We start from the raw sequence: 25,046 nt of genomic DNA, 5'->3' as shown, positions 1-25,046 counted from the left end.
TCTGTTAAAGACATGTGATGTCCACCTCCTTTTGTACCGGAGTGGTCAGTTTCCCCCAGTGCCGTCACCCCCTGTTCACCAGACCGGTGGCATCAAATGACTCCAAGTACTACCTTGAGTCAGTCCACTTCAAAGAATAAACATTGGCCTCTCGTGAGGATGTTTAAATAAAGGCGGCTTAGGCACTGAAGACCGTTCCTCGAAAGGAGTGGCAGCAGTGGCACCACTTAGGATGACCTCCAAGGTGACAGCTTTTCAGAGAGGCCCTCTTGTGTATTTGGTAAATTGTTATGTTTGGTGAAAACAAGGCCCCTGTAGTAGAGACATCCTTGGGCACCATCTTGCCCATCTGTAACTCAGTTCCTGTGGGTAACTTTCAATTCTGCCTGCCCTCGTCCCGGGACACACTGCTGCCAGGAAATGTGTGCCCTTTGTGGAACATTCCAGAAAGGAGCAGAGTCTGCTCTGGAATATCAGTGAGCTTTCTCTCACCCGGACCTCTCTGCTTGCCACTCCCTCTCCATCCCAGACTCCACACTTCCCACCAGACTCAGATCTCCTTCTGAAAGCAGCCAAAACCTACCACCGATTCCTGACCTGGCCCGTTCCTTACTGTAGCATCTGCCAGGAACTGCTCACCTTCATCGATGCTGAACTGAAGGCCCCAGGTAAGTGTTGAGGTGGCACGCACGTGGGGCAGGGACCATGCGGTCAGGAGGTTTCCAGCTTTTCTGAAACTGGGCCTTGGCTATGACCCCCCTCACTTCATATCGTTCAGCTCGTCTCTGCCCGTGGCCTGCTTCACCAGCCTGGAGTCCCTTGTCATGGTTCGAGTACTCCATGTCTGCATCAGCATCAGATGGCTGAAGGCAGCAAACACCGGCAGTAACTCAAGGAGGAACGCCTAGGGGTAGCTGAGCAGGGGTTCAGGGCAAGGAGACCCCACCTCCTGGCCTGTGCCTCTGCTCTGGTTAGCCAGGGGGTGTCTGAGGCTGCCCAGGTCAGACAGAGAAGTCCACACAGTGTTGACAAGAGGCCCGTGTTTGTTCTCTTTACCCCGGAACACGTAGGGGAATGCATGTGTGAGTGGACTCAGTTCCGGCCGGGGAAGGTGGCTGGTACCAGGAATGAACAGGTAGATGGGCACCACGACAAGTGTGGGCAAGGGCCTGGGTACTGTCCAAGTTTTCATATGTGGATTCTGAAAAGGAGTTCCTGAGAAATTGCAGGTGCTATAGCAGACATGAAAATGAGGTCTAACAAAACTATTGTAGAGCCAGAAAAACACAATCCAGTATGATTTACTGAGAGGTGGTCCCATATTAGAGTAATTCATCACATCAGTAGCTCAAAGGAATAAAGTCACACAGACATCCCAGTAGATGCCTCTGAAATGTTTGATAAAATTCAACTTCCATCCATTCCAAATAAAAATATTTAAGGTAAAAAAAAAAAACAAGAAATGAAAAAAAAATTCAACATCCATTCCTGATATTCAAAGCCCCTCTAATATGTGGAAACTATTAATATATAGAAGGGTCCTTAATAAGGTAACAACCCACTAGAAGCGTTCCATTATTAAGTCAATAATCTTCCTCTTCGTGCTTGTAGGTATTTTGCCCATGAAAAATAAATAAATAAAGAAAGAATATTTCTTCTTTCAGGAAGGTAAAATTTTAATTACTTAGAGACCAAACAATTGCTTATCTGTCAAGACTAAGAGAATAACCCAAAGCATTGTCAGACTAGTAATCAGGTAGCCAAGAGCTTTCTTATATAATAGCATCAACCAGTAAGAAAGCATAATGTGGAAAAAAACAATTTGCAATAGCAACTAAAAATATAAGATAAATAAAGAAATGGGAATAACCTACATAGAGAAAACAAACTTTACTGAAGGATAAAAAGTTTAAGAGACATTGCTGGATTGAATCAATATTGTAATAACATCAGGTATTATGGAAATAAATGTAACTGCAGTCAAAAATACCAATAATATTTTTTTAAATTTAACAAAGTCTATTGGACAGAATAAATGCTCTACAGTAGGATTTATTACGTACTTATGTATTCTTAAGGAAGAGTAAGAATGGGATAGTTCTCTACTAGGTCTTTAAAAATACTGTAAGGCTATAGTTATTAAAATAGTACACTGTTGGTATAAGAATAGAAAATTAATGGAACTAAATAAAATAGCAAGGAACAGATTAAATGTATAAAAATGTATTATATGACAAAGCAGCATCCTCAAATCAGTGATGTAAACAATTGGTCATTTATAAATGGTATCATGATAATTGACAGACCAAAAAAAGGAGGGGTTTAAAATTCTATCTCAAAAAAAATTGAGTTCTATTGCAAACATAAAAATAACTTTCAGATGGATTAAATGTTTAAGTGTGGAAATCAAGACCATAAAATTAAAAAAAAAAAAAAGACCATAAAAATAATGGAGGAAAAATAGGTTACATGAGCCTAGCTACAAGGATGTTCATTGCTGCATTCTTTTTAATAATCAACCAATTCCAAAAAACTTAAATATTGTACGTAGTTGAATATATCGTAGCAAAGTCATTTGGTGGAATCCTCCTCACTTATTAAAAATGAGATCATAGAAATAAGGTTACTGAGATGAAAAGATGTTGAGTAACGTGTTGAGTAAAAAAGCAGGCTCCCCCAATACTAAGTATGTTGTAATCCCATTTTTTTTTTTTTTCTTTTAAATCTGTATATGCACCAGACCCTGTTTAGTATTGGGAGTGTCTAAGTCTCATCATGTGCATTAAATACACACAGGACAGAAGTACCAAATCTTATTCCCTAATAATTCAGGGACCCTAGAAAGCACAGGACTGAAGCTTTATATGAAAATTCCTTTAGAGAGGTTTATGACTTCCTTCCCCAACTGATCATCTGATTTGTCTGCCCAACCAATCAACTGATCTGTTTGCCTAACCAGTCAGCTGATCTGTCTTCCCCCAACCAGTCAGCTGTCCGTTGTTACAGGCACTAAGAGCTGAACAGGCACAGGCTAGGGTAGCCAAAGTCTACCCATTACATGGACTTTACCTCCTGGTAGAGACTTGGGTGGAAGAATTAAGAAATCAGGAAGGCCTTCAGGAGAAGGGGTTGGACTAGGAAAGGTGCTGAGGCACATGGTGAATAGACAAGTCAGGCAACCTAGCTTTCCAAGGCACCCTAAATGAACAAGCCAATTTAAACTCTTTCATTCCCTTGCTCCCCGCTACCCACCCCCCAAACAAACAGATCTAGATCACTTCTGGGCTTCTTGCTGGTGACCAGAATTCCTTTAACAAGAACGCAAAGCTTTTCTTCCTTTCTATAATGAGACGGAAAGGATTTAAAATGCAAATGCCTTGGCAGGACCTTCAGTCTCTACCAAAGATCTAAATGACTTTACTTTGAAATGGGTAAAGGAGAGGTTGTCCTGGGGGAGGGCTGTCTGTCACCTGCGTGCAGGGGGACCGCTTCCCAGTTTCAAGTGGAGCCAGCTGTCTCCCCTCAGCTGGATGCACGCTATGCCTTGAGATGTTTTTGTGGGCAGCTGAGCAGGAACTCAGCTCCCAGCAGCCCCCAGTGAGCAGATGTGGAGCCAAGGGGCGGATACGGGCTGTGGGGAGACCCGGACTCGGGGACGTGGGGTTCTAGGCTTGGGGGACAAGAGCCAGGCAGAGCAGCAACTGGAGATGGAAATGGAGTGAGGGTCCTTGGACTCAGAGCAGGGAGGACTCCTGGCACCCTCATCCCTCACTGCTGAGGGTCCTCCCCTGGGCCTTGCCCCTGGGACCCTGTGAGGGCTCAGGTATGCTGGGGACCGAAGCAAATGCCTGGAGGGGGACGCTCAGTCCAGGCTGCTCATGCCAGGAACGCCTCCTCTTCCAGGGAAAGCAGAACCGAAATAGGAAACCATTAGCTCTTTCTTGTGTCAGAGAGTCATTTTCAAACAGTTAAAAAAAAACCTAGCACTCATACAAATGTATAGCGAGCCTGTGTCAAAACGCATTCAGTTCGTTACTGAGGGGACCAGCAAGGTGGGAGGGCTGGTTTAAAGGAGGATATGAGAAACTGAAATATATTTCTCATCTAAGCCACAAAAAGATGGCAGAATTAGATACAAAATTAGTTAACGTCATATGGGAGAATAAAACATCATACAGGGGAAAAAAACCTTTGAAGTTATCTTTTATAGCGAGCAAAAATTACTCATCTCACATCCACAAGTGAACCTCTAACTTCACAGAACCTGAGCCCTCAGTAATAGCAAGTAGTAAATTAAACCAAATTAGCTCCTTTTACATAACCCTTAAGTGGGCTAGTTAGGAAGTGCTTTGGTGTGATTTTTGTAAAGGCACGTGTTAATAGTTTTGCCTTGTTGCTGAGTAGCTCCATCCCCAGTAACCCCAGCTGAGAGAGGCAATAGGAGGAAGGGAGAGGGGCGGGAATGGAGGCCCTGCGATGAGCTCTTGGGGAGAGGCTGAGGCTGAATCACTTGGTGGTTACCAGTACTTTGTACTAGCCCATCGCCGTTTCAAATCCTGGGGCTGTGGGGCCTTTGGCAAGACATTTAACGTCATAGGAACCTCAGTTTCCTCATCTGTAAAAATGGGAGTATAAGAATGTCTCCCTCTCAGCAGTTTGTGAGGATGAATGCTGGCCTATATTGATTTCCCATTGCTGGGGACAGTAGGGTTTGGGGTGGTATTAGCTTAATAGACGGATCTTGGCCAGGTCACAGGGAGAAGATGACACGGGACCTGGGGAGCTGGGCCCTCCGCCCATGGAGCCTTGGGGAGTCAGTTGCCATGGAGATGAGGGAAACAGTTTATCCCACTTTGATGTGGCTGGGTGGCAGAGGAAGCGGGCAGGTTATCAAGCCTGAGGGCCTCCCCCTTCTTCCTGACTCCACCCCCAGTAGGGTCGCCTACTGCCTCCATCTGGGGGTGGCAGGAAACCTCACGTCAGTGCTTCTGGGTCCTGCCCACCACACCCCTCTTGGGTTCAGCCCACATGTTTGTTGAGTATTTACTCTATGCCCACACAGCTGTGCAGACCATAATACTTGTCTGCAGAGAATTGGTCTGTCATCCTGAGGGGTGACAGTGAGCATCATATGTGTGAGTCACTCTGCAGTTTTCAAAGCACCCAAAGCTCCATGATTGCATCTCACCCAGACCACAGCCCTGTGGAGTAAGAGGGAAAAGCAACATTACTCCCATTTTGTGCATGAGACAACCAAGACTCAGAAAAGTTTGATGATTCTTGCTTTAGCTATGAAGTCAAATGTGAGAGAAGGAACATGGGCTTTCAGATAACAAAGACCTGTGCTTTGTCACTTATTAGCTGATGACCTTGGACAGGTTACATAAGCTCTCTGAGCCCCCTTGTCAAAAGTAGAACTGCGTTCATAGCAGCTCTATTTACAGTAGCCAAGACACGGAAGCAACCCAAGTGTCCATCAACAGATGAATGGCTAAAGAAGATGTGATACACACACACACACACACACACACACACACACACACACACTGGAATATTACTCAGCTATAAAAAAGAATGAAATAATGCCATTTGCAGCAACATGAGTGGACCTAGAGATTATCATACTAAGTGAAGTCAGACAAAGACCAATATCACATGATATCACTTACATGTGGAATCTAAAAAAATGATACAAATGAACTTATTTACAAAACAGAAACGGACCCACAGACATAGAAAACAAACTTATGGTTACCAAAGGGGAAGGGGGTGGGGAGGGATAAATTAGGAGTTTGGAGTTAGCAGATACAAACTACTATATATAAAATAAACAACAAGGATCTACTGTGTAGCACATAGAACTATACGGTATCTTGTAATAACCTATAATGGAAAAGAATCCAAATCACTTTGCTGTACACCTGAAACTAACACCACAGTGTAAACCAACTATATTTCAAGTTAAAAAAATAGGACTGCAATTGTTGGTGATGTTGATGATGAGGAGGATGATGTGATGAGGATGATGATGAGGAGGAGGATGAGGATGATGATGTTGATGCTGCTGCTGATGGTGTTGATGATGATGATGAGGATGATGAGGATGAGGATGTTGATGATGATGAGGATGATGATGCTGATGATGATGATGATGTTGATGATGATGATGATGTTGATGAGGATGAGGATGATGATGAGGAGGAGGAGGAGGATGTTGATGATGATGATGATGATGTTGATGCTGCTGCTGCTGATGGTGTTGACGATGATGATGATGATGTTGATGATAATGATGATGTTGATGAGGAGGATGATGAGGAGGAGGAGGAGGATGTTGATGATAATGATGATGAGGATGAGGATGATGAGGATGATGATGAGGATGATGTTGATGAGGATGAGGATGAGGATGATGAGGATGATGATAATGTTGATGAGGATGATGCTGATGATAATGATGATGAGGATGTTGATGATGAGGAGGATGTTGATGGCAGTGATGGCGTTGGTTGCCTTCACTGAGGGCTGACAGTGCATTCAGCACTGCTAAGGGTCAGTGTCATCTATCCTCAGAACATCCCCCTGGGGAGTTACTATTATTCCCATCTTTCAGGCGATGAAAGTGAAGGCCAGACAGTTTAGCTGGCCCATGGTCACATAGCTAACAAGAGTTCTACCACTTGAACTCATGTCCATTTGATTCCAGAAACCATATTCTTTGACTCCAAACACCACATTCTCAGGTTCACATGAAGCTGTGTTTCTACCAAGAGGCATAGGCAGGGGATTGTGTGTGATGAAAGGCCCTGGGCGGTCCCAGCTGGTGAGCACTCTCCCCCCTTGGGCAACTTCTCCTGCCCTTTTTCCTTTCTCTGAGCACGTGCCCACCCTTTGACCTCCTTTCAAAGCAGGAACAAACCTGGATTAGTCAGTTTTGTCTCTCAGCTGGTGGCAGGTGAATTCTGAATGTTCTTCAGTGGCAGTATGTTTCTCTGGGACATGACTGATCAAAGAATTTGCATTTTATACTTTTTATCTGTGATTATGGAATGAAAGGTTTACACCCCTTGAAAGAACATCACACGTCATTGGCTGTAGGTGGGCCTCTGTGCCGTCATTACAGAATGAACACTCTGACGCCAGATGCGTGGGGTTCCCCCACACACCCACCAAACAGTTCTCCAGGCCCCAGCTGGGCATCCAGCGATTCAGTTCAGTTCTGACCCAAACTACCTGGAGTTTGGCAGACCGTACGGGCTAAGGGCTCAGGCCACAGACCACCCCCATTTCAGATACCAAGTCCCTTCCTTCTGACTGTCCAGCTATAAATCGGGGGTTCCCATGACCTCCTCCTCAGGTTCTTTAATTTGCTAGAATGGCTCACAGAGCTCAGGAAAACACTTTACTTCCATTGACTGATTTGTTATAAAGGATATGATAAAAGATACAGGTGAATAGCCAGATGAAGAAGTACATAGGGCAAGGTCCGGAAAGGTCCTTAGTGTAGGATCTTCTGTCCCTGTGGTGTTGGGGTGCATGACCCTCATGGCACATGGATGCACTCACCTACCCAGAAGCTCTCCCAACCCCATAGCTTGAGGTTTTTATGGAGGTTCTATTATGGAGGCATGATCAATTAAATCTTGGCCATTGGTGGTTAACTCAACCTCCAGCTCCTCCTAGAGGGAGGAGGGGAAGGCAATCACGTGGTTGGCTCCTTCAGGCAACCAGCCCCCATCTAGAAGCTACCTCGGGGCCCACCAAGAGCCACCTCATTGGCATAAACTCAGGTCTGGTTTAAGGGGGCTCGTTGTGAATAACAAAAGATGCTCCTCTCACTCGTAATCACTCACTTTCCTCAGGAAAACAAGTTTTAGGAGCTCTGTCTGAGGAACTGGGATGAAGACCACATATATGTTTCTTATCATATCACAATATCACAGGGAGGTTTGAGGAAAAGAGTGGAGGGCACCTCTTCCAGAAATCACAGGCTGTGATTGGTTAGGACTTAGCCAGCTGCCTATAACAGCCCACAATAACAGTGGCTTAAACTCATAAGGGTTTGTTTTTCTCTTACATTAAAAAAAATCTGGAAGAAGGCAGTCCAGGGTTGACACAGTGGTCCCACGAACATTCTGGACCAGCCTCCTCCCATCTTTCTGCTCCACCATCCTTAACAGGAAACATCGTCCTCAAGTCACTTCATGGTCAAAGATGGCTGCTGGAGCTCTGGCCATCATGCCCCTATTCCAGTTAACAGAAAGGAAGAAGTGAGGGGGGGTTGCAAAGAGGGGTCTTCCAGAGGCACCACCCAACTCCTTCTGCAAGGGCGGTTGAGAAGTGTTGATTTATCAACCGGGCACATCGCCCCGTGTCCCGTTGGTGAAGAAGGGGGTGGGTGTTGGGTAGATGCCCAGAAGTCTCTACCACGTGTGACTTACTAGTAAGAGGGGCTGGAAGGCCTGGACTGGTCCTGTTGGGTGACTGTCAGCAGGGTGCTGAGAGGGCTGGGGCAGCAGGCCTCGCCTCACCCACCCCCAGGCCTGGAGACTGTACCAGGCTGAGGCCTCGTCCATCCCACGGGCTGTTCCAGGGGGTCACTGCAGCATATGTCTTTTTTTTTTTTTTTTTTTTTTACATTGGCCTATTTATGCCAAGAACCAAATCCCCTCTGTGTGCGTGTAGTTCTGCCCAGTGGTTTCCTTCCCCTGTGTTTTCCTCTCGCCTTCCTGACCTGGCTCAGGCCACATCCCTTCCCACCCTCCACATCCTCCCCGCCCTGGATTTATTCACACCTGAGGCCGCGCCTCACCTTCCTGCCCAGGGCCTGCCGAGGCCTCACGGCCTGAGTCCCCGATCCCCGCAGACTCTCTAGAGCCCAGGCCCGTCGCAGAGATGAAGGTCAGGAAACTGCTGCCCAGGGGACCCCAGAAGGGAGGAAAGCATAAGAGGAAGCCAGCTGTTGGGAGGGTTTGTGTCGGGGTCCGGTGCGGGTCAGGAGAGGAACACAGCATGGTCTCCTAGGCTGGGACTGAAATGCAGCTAAGGCGGGGCCTCTCCTGTCTCGTGCTGGCCCTGAGGACTCCGTGGAATCGTGGCGCTCACCTTCTCAGGGGAAGACAGCCAGCAGACCCGGACAACGTTCTTGTTGCCCGCCGCACGGATGCCCAGGCACCATGTCATGCCCTCAGCGTGGACGTTCTGTAAGAGTGTCGTCAGTGTGGTACCAGCTCCTGCTCGGTGGCAGCAGGGTGATTGTCACGCATCCTCTGTCTTCCTAGTCGGCTGTCCTGTGCAGAATGGCCATTTCTAGTCACCACTCTAAAAAAGGGAAAGGGGGGGGGAGGGATAAATTAGGAGTTTGGGATTAACAGATGCACACTACTATATATATAACAGATAACCAACAAGGACCTACTGTATAGCACAGGGAACCATAGTCAATATCTCGTAATAACCTATAATGGAAAAGAATCTGAAAAAGAATAGGTAGATATATATATGTATAATTGAATCACTTTGCTGTACACCTGAAACTAACACAACATTGTAAATCAACTATACTTCCATCAAAAATAAAATAAATAAAATAATTTTAAAAATTAAGAGGGGAAGCTCAGGTGGGTAAACAAAGCTCAGTTACAAAGGGGCTCACGTGCCTGGGCAAGGCGTGTGAACTTCACCATGGCTGCCCACCATCGGCTCCCAACTGCCAGGACCCATCCCTCGCCCGTATGAGGGGGCCCTTTCCATTGCCTACGTATTAGGACCTGACACGGAACCGCCTAGGACCCATCCCTTGCCCGTGTGAGGGGGCCCTTTCCATTGCCTACGTATTAGGACCTGACACGGAACCGCCTAGGTGGGTTTTTTGTTCAGCCCTTTGGGCCAGCCTTGGTCTAAGAAAGCCAGTCCCAGAAAAGTGTTCCCGTCTGCCGAGATGCCCAGGGTAGGAGGGGTGAAGGTCAAAGGGAGAGAGGCGCCCAATGCCCTGAGGTTCCCCAATAAGTGGAGGTCCGTTATCAAGAGAAGCCAAGGAGTGGGGGGATTTGATGGTTGTCTTTGGGAGAGGGGTAGAGAGTTTCAGCGGATGCTGCTGGAATCCGGGCTGTTCAGCACCGGCCAACCAGCTCTGGAAACAGCGCCCTCTGGGTCCCCCACTAATACAACAAAATCAGGCAAACAGCAGCTCCCAGCGCTAATGATGCCATCATCCCCAAATGAGACCATTAAAGCATCCTAAGATGCGCAGGTGGAGAGATAGAGGAGGTTAGAGAATGTTCCTCGTCGTGGAGACTAAAGGGAAGAGCAGGCTTCAAGGAGAAAGTGGCCAACAGTAGCCCCGGGAGTGTGGCCCCGGCCTGGCCTGCGTTTACGGCGTCAGAAATGGGGCGGGGCCGGCAGCGGGTCAGCAGGGCGTGGGTTACCCGTTAAAAACATCAGGTGGTAAAAGAAAAGTGTGGACGGGTCAAGAGAAGACTTTGCTCTCTGTGTCTTTTGGGGGTCGGGGAGATTGGGGGGAAGGGAGACCCCGGGGTGCTGGAGACACTCCTGCAGCACTTTGTTGGGAGTTGAAGGGGCAACGAGGGGACTTTTCTCTGTCATGTCTGTGAGCGGCCACCAGATGGCGTCCTGAGTCCTGATAGTAATCCCTGTTTCAGGGACTTTCCTGTCAAAATAGACATAACATTAACATCTAAACATGTGACAATTACATGGAAGACACACCAAATGAAAGGCCCCCAAAGCAGAGCAATTAGGCCCTAAGTTGGAATACCATAAATTGGAAATGTTCGGCCATTCACTAAACAAAAGTCACGGCCCTTCTGTTTACAGCCGTCTCTAACCCCAGCCTTGGCTTTGACTCCTCCAAGGGGCTGCCTTTCTGCTCCCAGCTCACACCCGGCCCACACCTGGCAGGGCCCCTGTGACGATGTCCAAGCTCTAACAAGGAGGCTGCCTGCCCCCCGAATCCCAGCCTCATCAGTGAGCAGCGCGAGCTATTGTGTGACAGCCTCACCGTAGCTGACGCAGAACTGAATACGTACTTTTACAGCTACGGAATTGAGTCAAGTTGCAGGGAAAAAGGGAAAAGTTTGGCTAGTTTCTTCTCCGCACATTTGAATCAGAGGTGACAGAGAGGTGGATGAGGCCAGAGAGGAAGGCGGGGAGGGGGTCTTTGGTGCAGAGGCTCAGCCCTAGAGAGGGACAGCGCCAGGCAGGCCCACGGGCCCCCCGAGAGCATGTGGGAAGCGGAGCCGGGAGGCTGAGGGGGAGGCTGGGGGCTGGCCGGAGCTGAGGCTGAGCTGAGGGGTGCTTGGCGCACCCACTGCAGGAGGTCACCCGGGACCCGGGGAGGTCTGCAGGGACAGAACCAGGACCAGCTGGAGAGCAGGAGACCCAGCCGCTTCAGGGGCCTCGGTCTCCTCCCAGGGTGCCCTGCCCCGCAGTCTCTGAAGAGTGAAGCTTTGCAGGGCGGGTGGGGCCTGGGAATCAGACTGTTAAAGACCCTGGTGGCAATGGGCCTAATCTGCCCCTTGTCCTGACCCTCATCCGTGAACTCCCAGCCAGATTCTCCAGTGCCAGGCTCCTGAAGGAACAGGTAAGTCCGTGAACTGTTTTTTTTGTTTTTGTTCTTTTGGCCACAGGAATCTCCTACCAGCGACTGGTGAGGGCCGAGCAGGGCCTGTCCACTAGGAGTCATCGCAGCTCCACTGTGTGAGTGCTCTTGGGGAGGGAGGAGTTTGGGGGGGGTGGTCGTGTTTTGTGCACAGCCTCTTTTTTCAGGGCTAAGGGTCTTTCATCAGATTCCTAAATGGGTCTGAGACTTAAAAAAAAAAAAAAAGGAAAAGGTTAAAACCACCTGCCTTGATTGTGCCAGGTGCTGCATGAACATACATTACCTTACTTTACCCCCATTTTTCAGATGAGGAAACTGAAGGTCAGAGAGGCCAAGTAACTTCCCCAAGGACAGTCAGCTAGTAAGTGTCTGAGTCAGGATTTGAGCCTCAGACTTCCTCAAAAGCTGAGGCTCTTTCTATAATGTCTTTCTGCCTGTTATTAAAACAGCATTTTTCCAAACTTTTTTGACTGGGACCTACAATAAAAAATGCATTTTATATGAAAGCCTGGTGTACACACACACACACACACACACACACACACACACACGCAGCTGAGACAAGTTTTAGGAAATGAAAGTCACCCTCTCCCAAGGATGAGCTCTGATCTCTTCTAGTCTATTTCACTTAAAAGGCTGTTCTGGTTGTGAATCCCTGAAGTGATTTCATTACCCACTCTTGGGTCCCCGCCTGTTGGAAAAGCATTAGAGAGGAAGCCTCCATTCCAAGGACCCTCCGGCAAGCCTCCAAGCACGTGGGTGCCTGGAGACCCCAGCCTCCACCAGCTCAGAAGTTCTAGTCACCCCAGGCCCCTCCTCATCCTCAGCCTGAGGGGTTCACAGCACATTCACTGAGCAAACATTGGTTGAGTTCCTTCTCGGTAAAAACAAACAAAAAAGCTAGTGGTAGATTTTGAGAGAGACAGAAAGGGCATAAAAAATGTCTTGTAAATGTTGGCTTAGTAAGTAACAAGGATCCTGCCAGAGGGCTGAGGCAGGTCAAGGGTGGATTATCGCCAACGCCCTTCAAGGTACTTCCTGAGCCCCGGGCACTGTTGCAGGCATCACTGCATCATCCAAGCCTTTTGTTAACCCTGCAAGAAAGGTATTTTTAGATCAGGAAACTGAGGCACGGACAGGTCCGTAGAAAGAGCTTTGAGCAGAGAGTCTCACTTTGGTTTTCTGTAGGTTGGGAACAGGCGTGCAGAGGAGGTGCAAGTGGTGAGGGCCCGGGTGTGGCTGGCCTGGTCCTGTATACAGTGGAGCTCAATGCATGTCCATGAGGGGATGATCCAGCAGTCGGTGAAGGAGGAGGTCCCTCAGTGAGGGACCGTTTACTTGAGCCCGATCCCTTTTTCTTACAAATAGAGAAATCAAAATGAGTTCCTCCCTAAACCCTGGGAACTCTGACAGAGCCTGGTCCCATTCCTGAGCCCTGGCCACAGGGCCGGCTCTGGGACCTCTGTCCACAGACACTGGCAGGAAGGCCACCTGCCTGGTGCTTCTTGGCACTGGGTTTAAACACAGCACGGATTTGTGAGAGAACGAGAGCAAGTGTGAGCAGTTCATACTAAAAGCCTTTACAGGTATAAAACCGCGATGGCTGGAATACCTTGGAGAAAATGCAGTGATCGGGGGTTGGCCAGGGTGAAGTGCGAACAGACGTATGTTAACTGTTAACTGAGTGACAGATCCTCGGGGTTCACGATTCTCCTGACATTTGGGTATGTTTGAAATTTTCCATGATGAAGACATTTAAACACTGGGATCAAGAGGGAGCCCAGGGGCCAATCTCGCCTTCTGAGACGGAATGCATTCTGCCTGTGGAATGTGTATCTCTCTCAATAAACCTGCTTTCACTCAAAAAAAGAAAAAAAAAAAAAAAGAGGGAGCCCAGGGTCCAGGGGAAGAGGAGGCGGGGGTGGGGCGTGGCTGGATACACACTCCCTCCCCCAGCCCGATGCTGGCCTGCATGATGGCTTTGGCAAGGTAGCAAGGGCATCCCCTGTAAGCAGAGGAATCAGATGCAGCCCTGACTTGGCTCCCCTTCCTCCTGGCAGATGCCACCCCACACCCCGACCCTTGGCTTGAGGAGCAGGGCACGGGCGGAAATTTCAGGCCACACCACACGACGGCATGTGGCTGTCCTGCTGTCCCCTCCCAAAACGACAGCCTGGTTTCCAGTCACGGCACCTAAAACACAATCCTTTTCTGCGTCATCGTGCATCTGTTGAAATATCCTGTAGGAAAAATGTTTTATATAAAAATTAAGGTAGAATTTATTTGCGAAAATCGGGTTCGGTTTTTTAAGATTTTTTTCGACGTGGACCATTTTTAAAGTCGTTATTGAACTTGTTACAGTATTGCTTCTGTGTTTTTTTGCGGGGGACGGGTTTTGGCCCCAAGGCATGCGGGATCTTAGCTCCCTGACCAGGGATGGAACCCTCACCCCCCTGCACTGGGAGGAGAAGTCTTAACCACTGGACCACCGGGGAAGTCCCGAATTCCGTTTTTAGAAGGTCTTTGAAGACCCCAGCTGAAAACTCCTCAGAAGTAGATCATAAGCTTGGAACTGGGGCCCCTGAGCCCCCAGCCTCTCTCCTGGCCTCCGGCCGGCACGTGGGCTCTGCGGCTGCCCTTCCCCGCCCCCGCGCCCAGTACCCATGGCCGGTCCTCTGCGTCCCCAGCACCGTGCTGTTGCTGAGCCCGGTGGAGGTGCAGGCCGAGTTCCTCGCCGTGGCCGACAAGCTGAGCGCGCCTGGGCCCTCCGCGCACAGCGCCTACTCCACCCTCCTCCTGCACGCCTTCCAGGCCACCTTTGGGGCCCACTGCGACCTCCCAGGTCTGCACTGCCAGCTGCAGGTATGTGTCTGGGGCCCTGGGCTCAGCACCGCCCCCTCCCGGCAGAGCACCTCTCTGCAAAGGCAGGGTCCCCTCTCCGGTCCCTCTCCGAGGCCCGGGTACATTGGCCTCCCTCGGCCCTAGTGACACGGCGGGGAAGTCGCTGGAGGTAACCCAGGTGGGTGGCACCCTAGGCAGTGGGACTGGACATAGGGCCTCCAAATCCAGCGGCCAGTGGGCTGGGTGGTACAGGACTGAGCTTTAGACTGAAGCTGGAAGCCCTGGGGTCTAGTCCGAGCTCTGTGACAGGTCAGCTGTGTGGCCCTGGGGAGCGCCCTCCCCTCTCTGGGCCACAGCGGTGAGCTCTGAAGTCCCTCCCAGCTCTGCAGGGCTCTGGCTCTGGGCCCTTCTTTCTGACCACTTGTGGAGAATAGGGGCTGAGCGGGGAGGCCTGGCTCCCCGCTCAGCCGTGGGTGGTGGCAGGCAATGAGGCCGGGGACGGACTGGTCACCAGGAGCTCGAGAAGTCGGGCGGCCGAGCCGTGGTTCGGGAGCAAGCCTGCCTCTCCCTGGGTTTCAGTCCAAGACCCTGGCAGAGCTCGAGGACATCTTCACGGAGACAGCAGAAGCACAGGAACTGGCATCTGGCATCGGGGATGCAGCTGAGGCCCGGCAGTGGCTCAGGACCAAGCTGCAGGCGGTGGGGGAGAAAGCCGGCTTCCCTGGTGCCTTAGGTGAGGCTCTGGGGGTGGGGCCCATCTCCCCGTGTGGCCCCAGCAGCTCCCCAGGTGAGCAGCCCCGGTCGGCCTGGCGGTTCTGCTCCACACAATCATTCAGGGACCCAGGTTCTCTGACACCTCCTGGCTCCACCATCCCCGAGGGTGCAGTTCCCGTCTGCAGGGTTGGGCTGCCAAGATCGCCACTGGGGCGGCCTGGGGGAGGAGGAAAAGAGTGCTGATCAAGGGCAAGGGGCTTCGTTTGCACAATGAAGACAACGTACCCCTTTGAGCCACCTTAGTCACATGGCCCACCTTGCCCCAGTGGGTCCGGGAAACGTCTATTATAGAAGAAGGGATGCCTGACGAGATGGTGCCGTAGTTCTCCTGTTCGAACCAGAGGCACAGGGGCTGAGACTTGGCCACATTCACGCAGCTCACAAAAGGGCATGGCATTTACCTGGTGGGCTTGAGAGAAGCCCTCTGGCTGCGGGCCAGGCATCCCAGCTTCCAACTCAGCCTCGGCCCACTCGGCTGCATGTCCTGTACCGGTCCTCTCCCAACTCTGGCCTCTCCTCCAAGACGAGGGGTCTGGGCTGGCCGATCTCAAGGCCTCTACCCAGCCCTCACCTCCTGCCCCTCCCTCCCCCGTTCCTGCAGACACTGCAAAGCCTGGCAAGCTCCGTACCATCCCCATCCCTGTCGCCAGGTGCTACACCTACAGCTGGAACCAGGACAGCTTTGGTAAGCAGCCCGCTGGGGCCCTCGTGGTGCCCACCCCCCAAACTGCCCGGGCTCTCTTCCTCTGCAGCTGCCCCTCACCCCACCCCCGTGCCAGCCCTCCCACCTGAGCAGGCTCTGAGCAGAGCAGGGGGCGGGGCTCTGGGCTGCCCTCTGCCCTCCTTCTGCCCTCTGCTCCCCAAGTTCCTTCTGTCTCAGTCTGTCACCCCGCCCAAGGGTGTGCAAGAGGGGTTCCAAGGGCTCGGACACCCAGACGGTGTCTCCCCTTGCTTCCCTGCAGACATCCTGCAGGAAATCCTGCTCAAGGAACAGGAGCTGCTCCAACCAGGAATCCTGGGGGACGATGAGGAGGAGGACGGGGAGGACGAGGAGGACGAGGAGGACTTGGAAACCGAGGGGCCTTGTGCCGAGAGGGACTCGCTGCTCTCCGGCGGCTCGGCAGCCTTCCACGACTCCACGCTGTCGCTTGCCTCATCCCAGGCCTCGGGACCCACCCTCTCCCGCCAGTTGCTGACCTCCTTTGTCGCGGGCCTCTCTGACGGCATGGATAGTGGCTACGTGGAGGACGGCGAGGAGAGCTCCTTCGAGTGGCCCAAGAGGCCTGGCAGCCAGGAGCGCCGGGGCCACCGCAGGCCCGGGCAGAAGTTCAACAGGATCTATAAACTCTTCAAGAGCACCAGCCAGCTGGTGCTGCGGAGGGACTCCCGGACCCTGGAGGGCAGCCCGGACAGCGCCCCGCCCCTGCGGCGGGCCGGCAGCCTCTGCAGCCCCTGCCGCCCCCTGGATGGCCCGGCGCTGCCCCCGTCCCGGGCCCAGCGCTCCCACTCCCTGCCCCAGCACAAGCTCGACCCCCAGCCGCCCGGCTGGCTCCTGGCCCCCGCCTCCTGTCACCGGCGCCGCTGCCCCTTCCTGAGCGGGGACGAGGACCCCAAGGCCTCCACGCTGCGAGTCGTGGTCTTCGGCTCCGATCGGATCTCGGGGAAGGTGGCCCGGGCGTACAGCAAACTGCGGTGAGAGCCGAAACAGGGCATCAGTCTGCCCCGGGCAGCAGGGGCGTGGTGCTGGCGGCGTCTGGGCTCGAGGACTGGGGTCCCAGAGGGGCCAAGGGCCTCCCTTCTCACCATCTTCTTCTCAGCAGGCGGCTGGAGAGCAACCGTCCGCTCCTCACACGGTTCTTCAAGCTTCAGTTCTTCTACGTGCCCATGAAGCGGAGCCGCGGGACCAGCGCCAGCGCCGGCCCAGCCCCTCGGAGCCAGACGCCGCCGCTCCCCACAGACCCCCCAAGGCACCCCGGCCCTGCGGTAGGTCCCCAGCCCTGGACCCAGCAGGGCGGCAAAGCGAGGAGGTGTAAGCAGGTCCCGGTCACCGGAAGGGGGCTGGTCGGAAGTCGCCAGCATCCCTGTGTTTAGGGGCTGCTGCCTCCTGCCTGGGCCTCCCTCCCGGGCGTGGTCCCTGCCCTGCACTTGGCCGGACGGTGGGCGGGGGCACGTTTTGCTGTGTGACACGGACTGAGAGTTGTCAGACCTCTCCAAGGGCGCAGAGAAGCTCAGGGTGGGGATGCAGGTGCCACCCAGGGCCCCGAAGCTAGGGTGGCAGGCGTCCGGGTGGCTGGGAATGACTCTCGCCACCGCCCCAGGAGCTGGGTGCAGCCCCCTGGGAGGAAAGCACCAATGACATCTCCCACTACCTCGGCATGCTTGACCCCTGGTACGAGCGCAACGTGCTGGGCCTCATGCACCTGCCCCCTGAAGTCCTGTGCCAGGTAAGCGGCCCCTTTCCTGGGTGCAGGTGGAGGGCCCTGGCTGTGGTCACCCAGCTTCGCTTTGAAGGCCCTAGTTTGGGGGATCCAGCTTGCGGCCCCACTGGAGGACCAGGGCTCACTTGGGATCGAGCAAGGAGGGTGGGTGGAAGCAGGGCTGAGCTGAAGCCGGGGCTCGGGGGCCCAGGGAGGGGTCGCCGCACCGAGAGGGAGGGGCCCCAGAGGGTCCAGTTGCCTTAGGCTTCAGCTCCCTTCCTCAACTCCCAGCTCTGTCCAGCTCGGCCGGGGCCTCCCTGGAGGCCCACGGGCCAGCGAGGGAAGGGCGGAGGCCGGGCTGTGGGTCCTCCCTTGACCATCCTGTTTCCTGCTCCCGTCTCACCGTCCCCCTCCCTGGCCCTGTCTGCCTCGGGATCTCTCCTCTGTGTGTCTGCACCTCTGTCTCTCTTCCTCTCGTCCTCCCTTTCTCTCTCCCTCTCTGTCCCCCTGTCCCTCGGGCTCGCCCCCCACAACCCACAGCAGTCTCTGAAGGCTGAGTCCCGGCCCCTGGAGGGCTCTCCTGCCCAGCTGCCCATCCTGGCGGACATGCTGCTCTATTACTGCCGCTTCGCTGCCCGGCCGGTGCTGCTGCAGGTCTATCAGACCGAGGTAAGGCCTGCCCTGCCGCCTCGCGCCACCTCCTCCCCCCGACTAGCTGCAGGGCTGCTTCCACACCCGGGCAGCCAGCAGCCCTGTGCTGGAGGAGCCTGTGCTGGGGGCCCCTCCTGGAGGTCCACGCTGACGCCCACGCTCCTGCCCTCTCCAGCTGACCTTCATCACCGGGGAGAAGACGACAGAGATCTTCATCCACTCCCTGGAGCTGGGTCACTCCGCCGCCACACGCGCCATCAAGGCTTCGGGTGGGTGCTGCCTGAGCCCCAGTGGAGGCGGGGCTGGGGGGGGTGGTGTCACACCGGAGAGGGGGACCCTGGGGTGGCGGGGCGAGAGGGCGCCAGGAGGTGGGGCCCCTGGAGGTAGAGCTAGAGGGAGGTGGGCCGGGATCTGGGGCCCTGGGGAGGAGGGGTCCCAGGGCGGTGGGGCAGGGAGGCAGAGCCCGGGGTCTGTGAAGGGCACTGGAAGGAGAAGCAGAGGCTCTGTCTGTGTGTGGCACAGGTCCTGGCAGCAAGCGACTGGGCATCGATGGTGACCGGGAGGCCATCCCTCTAACACTACAGATTATTTACAGCAAGGTGAGACTGATGCTGGCCCCTTCCCTCCAGGATCTGCTCCCCATGCCGCCCCCCCAGAGCCAGCCTCCTGTGTTCCCCGGGCGGCCTTTAAGCTGGAAGGCCGCGGCGGGCTCTCCTGGATGCTGAGAGAAGGGGGAAGGAGAGGCGGTGGACCTCCCTCTCCCCTTCTGCCTCCAAAGCTGCCCCCGCCCCGGGTTCTCCCCACCGCCGAACAGTGCTCAGTCAGCCCTTCCGAGAAGTGCTGGGGCCTGGCCTCAGGGCTGGGGGTGAGAACGGGGCAGAGCGAGGGACAGGCCAGGGACTGCTGTGCCCGGTGGGTGTGTGGGAGTAGGTTTGGTGTGAGGGGAGCTGCGGGGGGAGCCCATGAGCACACCCCGCCTCTGGGCCACGACAGGCCCACCTCCCGGACGGGCAGCCTCCTGCCTTCTTCCCTGCCTCCCTCCCTGCCTCCCTCCCTCAGCAATTTGAAAGATATTTATTGAGCACCTACTCATGTCAGGTTCTGTGCTGGGCCAGGCCCTCCCTCTTAACTTCTCTAGAGGAGGGAGACAGACAATAAACAAGGAAACAGAAAGTGCCCAAGGTAATATTAAAGAGTGGCAAGTGATGACAAGGCAACAAAAGGGCTGGTGGGATAGAGACAATGGGATTCTTTCCATGTAGTGGCCGAGGAGGTGGGCAGGGGCACTGACACTGGGTGCTGTGTTCCGGGTGTTCGTTAAACACCCACTGTGTCCCGGATGTTGTTCATGGCACAGGAGCGTTCACGAGAGTGAGCAAAGCTCTTACAGTCTGGAGGGGTTAGATGATCCCACAACATGTATAATTACAACTGTGACGAACAGATGAAGGAGAGGTAAAGGGTTCTGTGAGAACCCTTAAGGGGATTGTTCAACCCAGTGAGGAAAGTTAGACAAGGTTCCTTGAGAAGGGCCATTGAGTCAGTGTTGGAAAGAAAACCAGGAGTTAGTTAAGTAAGAAAAGAAGAGAGACGTGCCCTCCAGGTAGAGATAATAGCATGTGCAAAGGCCCTGTGGTGAGAGAGAACATGAACATCCAAGGGCACTGAAGGAGGACCAGAGGGGCTGGAGCAGAGACAGTGAGGGGGGAAAGGATGATGAGGTGAAACTAAAGAAATTGGCAGGGCTGGAATGCCAAGGGCCTTGGTTCAATGAGAGGAGTTTTGTCCTTGTCCTAAGAGTAATGGGTATCCTGTGAAGGGCTTTCCGTTTGGGGTGTGGCAGGATCAGATTTAAGGTTTGGAAGCCCCCTGTGGTGGCTCTGTGGGGAATATCGGAGGGGACCCCAGGAGGTGTGGGAAAGCCAAGTCAGGGGCTCCCGTGGTTGTCCAGGAGAGAAACATGGGCAGCCTGCACTAGGGAGGAAAGAAATGGGGGTTATATGTGAATCACATGAGCAGCAGGGCTTAGGGATGGATTAGAAAAGGAGAGGCTCCAACTCCTGGATTTCAGCCTTCTGCAACTGGCAGGACCATTTTCTCAGAAGAAGCCCAGCTCCAGTGGGGGAGTGGGTGTGGGGCATAGTGGGTTCGAGAGGGAAGGAGAGAGCAGAACAGGCAGTGGGAGGGTGGGCCTGAGCTCAGAGGTGAAATGTGGAGATGGGTGTATAGGTGGTCATGGAGAAAGGGCCATGGGTGAGGCTCCCTAAAGGAGAAAGTAGGAATAACAGAGCGGAGGCCCCAGGAGAAGCTCCTGAGACCTGCGTCCTGTGATGGGGGCAGAGGGGGGCGATCGCGCAAAGCAGAGGCCCCGGCCAGGCTGGCGGTGGGGAAGCCGGGAGCGTGCTGCCACGGACGCCCAGGAGAGGGGAGGAGGGAACAGGATGGCATTCTCCTGTAAGGTCAGGCAGGCCGAGGACTGAGAGTGCTTGTGGGTTTGGCAACGCGGAGGTCCCTGATGAAAGAGACGTTCAGACAAAGACCCAAAGAGGGGGCTCCGGCCCAGCTCTGCCTGGGACCCCCTGCCCGTGAGCCTGTCTCTCCCTCACTCGGGGTTCAGAAGATCCTTAGACCAACCCTTGAGATGTTCTCAGCACTCGCACCCTACGACCCAGTCGCCAGGCTGACCTGTGGTCCAAGCCAGTGACCTGATGCTCCTCCCTGGAGCCAGTAAGGTCTATACAGGGGTCAAGGGGTTCTTGGTGAAGAAGCTGGCAGGCTCGGGTGAGTGAGAGCGAGCTTCCTGGGTGTGCTGGCTGCAGGCGGCGCCCCGTCGCTGGCCGGTCTGGAGCTGCTTCTTCAAAGAGAAGGCGGCAGGCCCCGGAGGGCGTGCCGCTGAGAGGGTCTGGCTTTGCTGCCTTCCCAGGGGGCCATCAGTGGACGCAGTCGCTGGAGTAACATGGAGAAGGTCTGCACCTCCGTCAACCTCAGCAAGGCCTGCCGGCAGCAGGAGGACCTAGGTGAGGGGGCAGGGGGGAGGGGAGGGGTGGGGCAGGGGGAGGGGGACAGGGAGGTGGGGGGAGGGTCGGGTCGGGTAGGGGCAGGGGGAGGGGGAGGGGTGGGTGGGGCAGGGGAGGGGAGGGGTGGGTGGGGCAGGGGGAGGGGAGGGGTGGGTGGGGCAGGGGAGGGGGAGGGGAGGGGAGGGGGGGAGGGGAGGGGAGGGGAGGGGAGGGGAGGGGCAGGGAGTGTGGGTTCCTCAGCCTGGCCTGAGCCACCCTTGCCCTTCAGACTGCAGCACGGAGGCCCTGACGCTAAACCTGACAGAAGTGGTGAAAAGGCAGAACCCTAAATCCAAGAAGGGCTTCAACCAGGTAAGAGCTTTCCTCTCCTCCCTGTCATCCCCTCGGGAGACTTACTGGGCATGTGTGTGCCCGCGTGTGCGTGTGTATGCGTATGTATGGGGGGGTGTCCGAGGGCTGCACTGGGGCCTGTGGGTGGGAGGAGAGGCAGGTGAAGGGTGTGCACACCTGTGGGGCTCCGTGGTGGCCGCTGGGGGAGCCCCGAGTCCAAGGCGGAGTGGCCTCTGTGTCAGGGAACCCGGGCTGTCACGGTGAGGACAGTGGGGTTTCTCCTCCCAGGACACTTGCTCCTTCCAGACTCAAGAAAGGGCAGAGGCTGGGGAGGAAGCAGGGCCTGATGGGGGGACCAGTCCCCTGCACGCCCATTGCGCCTGGAGAGCTGGCAGCCGAGCTCCTGCCCCACCCCCTGGACCCAGTCGGGCGGTTCCAAGGGAAGAAGCTGCCGAGGGCTGGCAGCTCTGGGGCCAGGGCTCCCGGGTGACCCGGGCCTTCCTTCTAGATTAGCATCTCGCAGATCAAAGTGGACAAGGTGCAGATTATCGGCTCTAACAGCTGCCCCTTTGCCGTGTGCCTGGACCAGGACGAGAGGAAGATCCTGCAGAGTGTGGTCAGGTAGGAAAGCGGGGGCCCCCAGCTCTGCTTCAGCACCCACCCAGAGGCCTGGAAGGAGTTGGAGGGATGGGAGGCCTGCCCTGACACCTACCCTGCCCCACAGGTGTGAGGTCTCACCCTGCTACAAGCCGGAGAAGAGCAGCCTCTGCCCCCCACCCCAGAGGCCCTCCTACCTGCAGGCGCAGGCCGCACCCGACCTCTGCTCCCTGCTCTGTCTGCCCATCATGACTTTCAGTGGCGCTCTGCCCTAGCGGCCCGGCACCAGCCTGGACAGCAAGCCCGGGGGCAGCCTCCTCGGAGCCCCCTCCCTCTTGGAGGGCCTCGCTCCCCGGGGAGAACTGGACGACCCTGTGCTGGGTCAGGGTCCCGCTGTGGGCCCTGCAGCAGGCAGGGGGCAGGGGTTAGGGGGTTGATGGCGCCTCAGGGCTCCGTTTGGGAAAGAAACAGGCATTAGGGAGAGGGGCCTGGCCCTACAGCCCCTCAGATTCCTCAGGTAGAAAGGAGAAGGATGGGTGGGCTGGCCTCTGAAGGCCCTGCCCTCTGGTGTGGTCTAGGATCCTTTCTAGAAGAAAGATCTGAGGCTCTGGTGCTCTGGGGTGTGGTTTAGGCCTCCTCCCCCAACCCTTGGCCGGGCCCACCCCTTACTTTGTCAGGGGCTTGGGGAGCCCTTGGAGTCTGGAATTTCAGTCCCCCTACTCAGGGGTTCAGGTGGTAGAAACATAGATGCGACTTTTCTGACCTCAGTGCCGTCGCCCCCATCCCACACCCCTCTCTGTCTCACACACGCACACGCACACAGGCACGCACGCACACACACACCCACACACACCCCTTCTCTCTCAAGTTCCCTGGATCTTCTAAAAAACAGCACTAACACTTGACCTGTCTGCTGTCAGGACTCAGAACAGACTCTCTCTGGAGCCTCTTTCTGGATCGAGATCCTTGGGAGACAGGACGAGCTTAGATTCAGTGGCGGCTCTTACCTTCTAGCTAAATGACCAGAAGGAAGTGAATTAGCTTCTTCAAGCCTCCCTTTCCTGAGCACTAAGATGGGGGGATATAAGACCTCCTTAAAAGGCTGAGACAAAATTGTGTGCAAAGCGCCTGGCTCAGCCGCAGGCTCATAGCAGGTGCTCAGTAAAGATCAGCGGCCTCGCCCTTTAAGCCCTGACTCACCTGTCTGGCAGGGGGTGGGGAGGCGATGCTCTTCATTCCCTCCTTTCTAATTCACTGACGAGGCAGGACCCAGACCGAGGGGGTAGGGAGCCCTCAGTTCTACCCTCTGAAGGAGGAATTGCCTTGGCCAGGGTGAGAGGAGGGCTGCACACGTGCCTTCACCTCCTCCTCTCCCGGGTTGGCCCCTGTGCCCCACTTCCCGTCTCACTCCATTGTGTGTGAAATCTTCCAGCCCCAAAGTTCACTGGCACCACTGCGCCTGGGCAGGTTCCCAGAGGAGTAGGGGATGGACAGCTGAGCTTGAGGAGCTTAGGGCCTGATTGGGGGAAAACGGCTGATACAACATGAGAGCCAAAATTTTTAACTGCCAGGTTGCAGTGGTTTGAGAAGCTGGAAGCTGATGTGGGCTAGGATGGTAGGCGGAGGGCGGGCCTGGGCCCGGGACTTGGACTCGTAGAGGTGGAGAAAGTAACCACGGAAGCAAGACAACTGTATTCTGCACAGAACCCCTCCATTCCCTCCTGCTCCGGCTTCATCTGGTCCAAAGGTTCTGGGCTTATAGGAGCCCATGAAACCCCAGCCCAGAGAACTCAGGACTTGAGAGAAATGGACAGAGTGTCTCTGACCGCATATCGTCACCCTTCCGCTGTCAAGGCCATCTGTCCTTGCTTCAGGCCCCAGACAGTGGTTGGCAATATACCTTCAATATTTTTTGTTGTGTGAGCTGGTTGTCCTACTATTGACAGATGTTCAAGAATAAACGAGTGGAATTTAATATTATTGTCAAATAAAACTTGATTCCTCCTGGATTTCATGACTTACAGTTATTTTCCTGCCAGTTGGCTAGTTCATGTAAATCACTTCACATAGAGTGGAAATAAGATTCTTGGGGGGTTGTTTTGTTTATCTTTTTGTAATTTTCCTCTCCATCAAAAATACACTTGTGCCGAAATTTTCTGTGTAATCCTCATCGTGCCGCCGAGAGGAAGGGAAGTGAGATCCTTGCTGACCCTCCGGACCTGGGGCTGTTATTAGACTTGGCTCATAGGGAGGGAGAGAAAAGGAGGTGAAGGGATGGTGGAGGACACCTGTGACCTGGGAGAAGTAGGTAAGCACCAGGCTTCCAGCACAACCACGTGAGACGGAGGAAGAAGGAACCGTGAGAGGCTTTAGCTCTGTATCCGCTAGCTGTTGCAAACAGGAAAGCACACCTAATGCTCAATGGACTACATCTGTGATCATTTATTCTTGTTCGTACATCTACAGGACATCTAGGGATCAAGGTGGGGCTCAGACTGGCTTGGCTCCAAGCTGCAGGTTGGGTTCAGGTCTGCTCTATGGGTCCCTCAGGTACCTTGGGTCAGCATGTTAGCACAGGAGGGGTAAGCAGAGACATGTGATGCCTCCTAGGGCCTGAGCCTGGAACTGGCACAGTATCTCTTCTGCCAACATTCAGTTGGCCAAAATCGATGAAAGACATCAGCCCACAGAGTCAATAAACTCAGCAAACCTCACACAAGAGAAAAATAAAACTACATGAGAAGAGCACTTCACCTCTGATATTCTTTCCAAAACCCTATGACCCAAGACTAATAATGA

At 54.1% G+C, this 25,046-nt stretch overlaps 1 protein-coding gene across 1 annotated transcript in view; it reads left to right on the top strand.

The window, feature by feature from the left end:
• Positions 1 to 22,546, top strand: part of PIK3R5 (phosphoinositide-3-kinase regulatory subunit 5) — a 71,699-nt gene extending 49,153 nt beyond the window's left edge. The window contains exons 5-19 of the mRNA XM_059907378.1: positions 530 to 668; positions 11,649 to 11,718; positions 14,308 to 14,482; positions 15,041 to 15,194; positions 15,837 to 15,920; positions 16,198 to 16,927; positions 17,056 to 17,218; positions 17,554 to 17,679; positions 18,193 to 18,321; positions 18,479 to 18,572; positions 18,826 to 18,902; positions 21,227 to 21,320; positions 21,589 to 21,671; positions 22,159 to 22,271; positions 22,375 to 22,546. Coding sequence (XP_059763361.1) covers positions 530 to 668; positions 11,649 to 11,718; positions 14,308 to 14,482; positions 15,041 to 15,194; positions 15,837 to 15,920; positions 16,198 to 16,927; positions 17,056 to 17,218; positions 17,554 to 17,679; positions 18,193 to 18,321; positions 18,479 to 18,572; positions 18,826 to 18,902; positions 21,227 to 21,320; positions 21,589 to 21,671; positions 22,159 to 22,271; positions 22,375 to 22,522 — 2,379 coding nt within the window. The 3' untranslated portion in view covers positions 22,523 to 22,546. The remainder of the gene's footprint in view (positions 1 to 529; positions 669 to 11,648; positions 11,719 to 14,307; positions 14,483 to 15,040; positions 15,195 to 15,836; positions 15,921 to 16,197; positions 16,928 to 17,055; positions 17,219 to 17,553; positions 17,680 to 18,192; positions 18,322 to 18,478; positions 18,573 to 18,825; positions 18,903 to 21,226; positions 21,321 to 21,588; positions 21,672 to 22,158; positions 22,272 to 22,374) is intronic.
• The last annotated feature ends 2,500 nt before the right edge of the window (positions 22,547 to 25,046 follow it).

Source organism: Balaenoptera ricei, chromosome 20 (assembly GCF_028023285.1).
Source record: "Balaenoptera ricei isolate mBalRic1 chromosome 20, mBalRic1.hap2, whole genome shotgun sequence".
Classification (NCBI taxonomy): Eukaryota; Metazoa; Chordata; class Mammalia; order Artiodactyla; family Balaenopteridae; genus Balaenoptera; species Balaenoptera ricei.
This window is presented reverse-complemented; position numbering and strand designations above follow the sequence as displayed.